At 52.8% G+C, this 4,050-nt stretch overlaps 1 protein-coding gene across 1 annotated transcript; it reads left to right on the forward strand.

The window, feature by feature from the left end:
- The first annotated feature begins 2,043 nt into the window (after positions 1–2,043).
- On the forward strand, positions 2,044–3,576 carry Gpr101 (G protein-coupled receptor 101). The gene has a single exon (XM_042667574.1). It carries the CDS (start codon positions 2,044–2,046, stop codon positions 3,574–3,576), a length of 1,533 nt encoding a protein of 510 aa, XP_042523508.1.
- The last annotated feature ends 474 nt before the right edge of the window (positions 3,577–4,050 follow it).

The following is a 4,050-nucleotide window of genomic DNA, read 5'->3' on the forward strand; positions in this document are numbered from 1 at the left end:
CGTGCTCAGGGACCCCCAGCGCCGTCCCGTCCCCCTCGGGTTTGTCCCTCTCACTTTCTTTAGTGTGTTCTTCCCTTCCCGCTCAATCTGCTGCTGCTTCCTCATTCCCTCTGTACTTCTCATCTCTTTTTCTCTCCCACCTCTCCCTCTCTCTCTTCTCTCTGTCTCTGTCTCTCTCTGTCTCTCTCCTGTCTCCACAGTCTCTGATTTTTCTACCTCTCACGATCTGTCCTTTTACCTGTTTCAATCTTTCATTCTGTCGCGCTCTTGTTTGGCCTTTTTATTTTTTTAACTCTACCTCCCTGTCTCTCACTTGCCCTGCATGTCCCTCCTCATTTCTAACTGTCTCACTCGTCCTGTCTCTCTCCCTGTCTCTCCATCCCCTATCTCTGATTCTCTTTCTCTCCTAGTCTCTCTTAGATTCCCTGCGTCCCGTCCTCCATGCTCTCCCAGCTCTCTCCCCCGACCCCCAGCGCCATCGTCCCCAGGGTAAGCTGCAGAAAGCAGGGAGGACGGAGAGTGTGGGGCAGGAGGAATCAGCAATCAGCAATCCTCCCGGCATTGCCCCAGCTGCCGCTGCGCTGCTGAGAAACTAGGCATTTTTTATCCCGCAAAGCCCGAGGCGGCGGCGGCGGCGGTTTCCATGACAAAATAAAGTCGGCAGAGACAGAGATGGAAAGAATCAGAGATCCAGTTGGAGGAAAAACGATGGGAGAGACCGTCGGAGAAGGTTGGAGAGAATCAAAAATGCACGCACACAAACACACACACACACACACACACACACACACACACACACACACACACACACACACACACAGTCCAAAACACACGGGAAAGACTTTAGCGGAGTCCCGGGATTGGGACACAGAGAGCTGGAGAGACAGACGCAGAGATAGGTGAGACACGCAGTGCAGCGTCAACAGCCCGACCAAAAAGGACGACGCGCACACAGAGCACACGAGCGAGGTTGGGCATGAGGAGCCGAGGACAGTGCGGTGGGGGGGTGGGGGAAAAGGAGGGCTGGCCAACATAGACAAAAGATGATCCCAGAAAGTGTAGGGCACAGGTGCCACTGAGCAGCGGGAGTCATGTTGAGATAGAAGCCAGGAAACAAGAGACTTGGAGAGACGTGGCGCTGGGAAGAGATAAACCTCATGCCCTCAAGGCAGGATAGGTGTGTTAGGAACCCAGAGAGGATGTGCGGGACTGACAGTGAAATCCAGTGGAACAAACTAGACGGGAGGGAGCATGCGCACTAGCAAATAATATTCCATAACATAGACAGAGACTGAGATACGACTAGAAAAGAAGAAGAGGAAAAAAGACGGAGGAACACGGTGCATCGCAATCACCCAGCTCCCCAGAAAGTTTCCTCATGAAAAAGACCCGCAGAAACAGACATAGTGATAGTAGGGAAAGGCGGGAATAACGCAACCGCAACAAACACGAACACAACGAAGCACGAACGAGTGGGAAACAGGGAGAGGACAGAGACAAGGATGAAAGAACATCAGAGACACTGTGAGAGATACCCGAAAAGTGCTCTAGCGAGATACAGGACATTCACAAAATTCTACCATGATAAACACTCAGGTAGAAAGAGCGCACGAGCGCGCACGCGCATGCGCCAGCAAAACAGACCCAAACTCTCAAGACCCAGACACAACGTGAGACACATTAGGCGTAAGGAAGTGCACAAGAGGCCGCCAGGCCTCACTAGCAATAGAAACAGATGACAGGAAATGAGAGACACCCCCTCCCCAGGGACACGGCAGACACCCGTCCTCCCCTCCCTCCGAGATTTAAGAGAAGGAGCCAGAGAAACTGCCCTGATTGTGGCTGCGCTCGCGCGCGCGATGGTGATGGGGAAGCGAGGTGGGAGGGAGGGAGGGGGTCCGTGGGAAGGGTCTTATATCCCCGCTGCTGCGTGCAAAGGCTCTCAGCGAGAGACTAACAACGTCCTCCCCCACGTGTGTCTTTCGTTCCCAGTACGGGGCAAGTTGGTGAACCCTTCCCCTGAGGAGCGGTGCAGCCATCGGGATGACATCCACCTGCCCCAACAACACGCGCGAGACCAACAGCAGCCAGCCGTGCGTGCCCCTCTCCAAGATGCCAATCAGCGTGGCTCACGGTATCATTCGCGCGAGCGTGCTGCTCATCTTCCTAGCTGTCTCGTTCGTTGGCAACATAGTGCTGGCGCTGGTGTTGCAGCGCAAGCCGCAGTTGCTGCAGGTGACCAACCGCTTCATCTTTAACCTCCTCGTCACCGACCTGCTGCAGATTTCTCTCGTGGCTCCCTGGGTAGTGGCCACCTCGATGCCTCTCTTCTGGCCCCTCAATAGCCACTTCTGCACCGCCCTGGTTAGCCTCACCCACCTGTTTGCCTTTGCCAGTGTCAACACCATTGTAGTGGTGTCCATAGATCGGTACCTGTCCATCATTCACCCTCTCTCTTACCCATCCAAGATGACCCAGCGCCGTGGTTACGTTCTCCTCTATGGCACGTGGATCGTGGCCATCTTGCAGAGCACACCCCCACTCTATGGCTGGGGCCAGGTTACCTTTGATGAGCGTAATGCCCTCTGCTCCATGATCTGGGGATCTAGCCCCAGCTACACCATTGTCAGTGTGGTCTCCTTTCTTGTCGTTCCCCTGATTGTCATGATTGCCTGCTACTCTGTGGTGTTTGGTGCAGCCCGGCGGCAGCATGCCTTGCTGTATAACGTTAAGAGCCACCGATTGGGGGTGCGGGTCAAGGACTGTGTGAAGAATGAGAATGAAAGGGAAGGAGAGAAGGATGCGTTCCAGGATGAGAATGAGCTCTGTGGGCAGGGTGAAGGGGAAGGCAAGGCTAAGGAAGGCAGCAGCGTGGAGGTGGAGATGGGTGTCACAGAGGCCAAGGTCAACGGCCTGAAGAGCAAAGTGGAGAGTATGGAAATCAGTGAGGGGATGGTGGACCCCAAGAGCAGCAAAGAGGTCAGTGATGGGAGCGTGGATGGGGAATGTGGAATTGAAGTGGAGAGCTGCATGAAAGCAGAGGAGGGCCAGACGGAGGTCCATCAGTGCAACATTGACTTGGGGGATATTGACATGGACTTTGATGAGGATGAGGTCCGTTTCAATGCAGATGATGTGGAAGCAGTGCACATTCCGGAGAGTCTGCCAGCCAGTCGCCGAAACAGCAACAGCGACCCTCCGCTGCCCCGGTGCTACGAGTGCAAAGCTGCCAAAGTGATCTTTCTCATCATTTTCTCCTACGTGCTATCTCTGGGGCCCTACTGCTTTCTAGCAGTCCTGGCCGTATGGGTGGATATCCAGACCACAGTACCCCAGTGGGTGATTACTATAATAATCTGGCTCTTTTTCCTGCAGTGCTGCATTCACCCCTATATCTATGGCTACATGCACAAGACAATCAAGAAGGAGATCCAGGATATGCTGAAGAAGTTCTTCTGCAAGAAAAAGCCCCCCAAAGAAGACAGCCACCCTGAGCTCCCTGGAAGTGAAGCTGGCACAGAGCGCGGTACCGAAGGCAAGGTTGTTCCCTCCCGTGATTCTGCTACTTCCCCTTAAAGTTGATTTGAAGCAAACATTGAACTGTCCACAAGGCAGAAAATAAGAGCGGCTTCTTTTTTCAGTGCATCACCCGCAAGCTCATTAATGCCAACCCATATCATTGCAGGCAAAGGGGTTGCACATACATCCTTTCCCACAAGGTAGATAAATCTATGGAAGAAGCAAGAACTGGGGTCTTTCCCTCAAAGCCAGGACTTGAGGATTCTGACTGAAATTACTTCCCCCACACACACACACTTATTAGGCTCTAAATTTGTTAAGGTAACAAGGGCTATCCTTTTCGGACTTGTACTTGGTATTCTGCCTGTCTACCCAAAGCTACAAAATAGCACTGAGAAAAAGGAAACATGGTATCTGTGGACTTAAGGACTATTTAGCCCTCAAGTCAGGAGCTCATGGTCCAGGGCTACAGTTTACCTTAAACAAAGAAAAGCAGTGGACTAAATCATTTAGGAAAGCCAAGAAGCAGAA

The sequence above is a fragment of the Dipodomys spectabilis genome, unplaced genomic scaffold (genome assembly GCF_019054845.1).
Source record: "Dipodomys spectabilis isolate Male_0828 unplaced genomic scaffold, ASM1905484v1 ptg000414l, whole genome shotgun sequence".
Classification (NCBI taxonomy): domain Eukaryota; kingdom Metazoa; phylum Chordata; class Mammalia; order Rodentia; family Heteromyidae; genus Dipodomys; species Dipodomys spectabilis.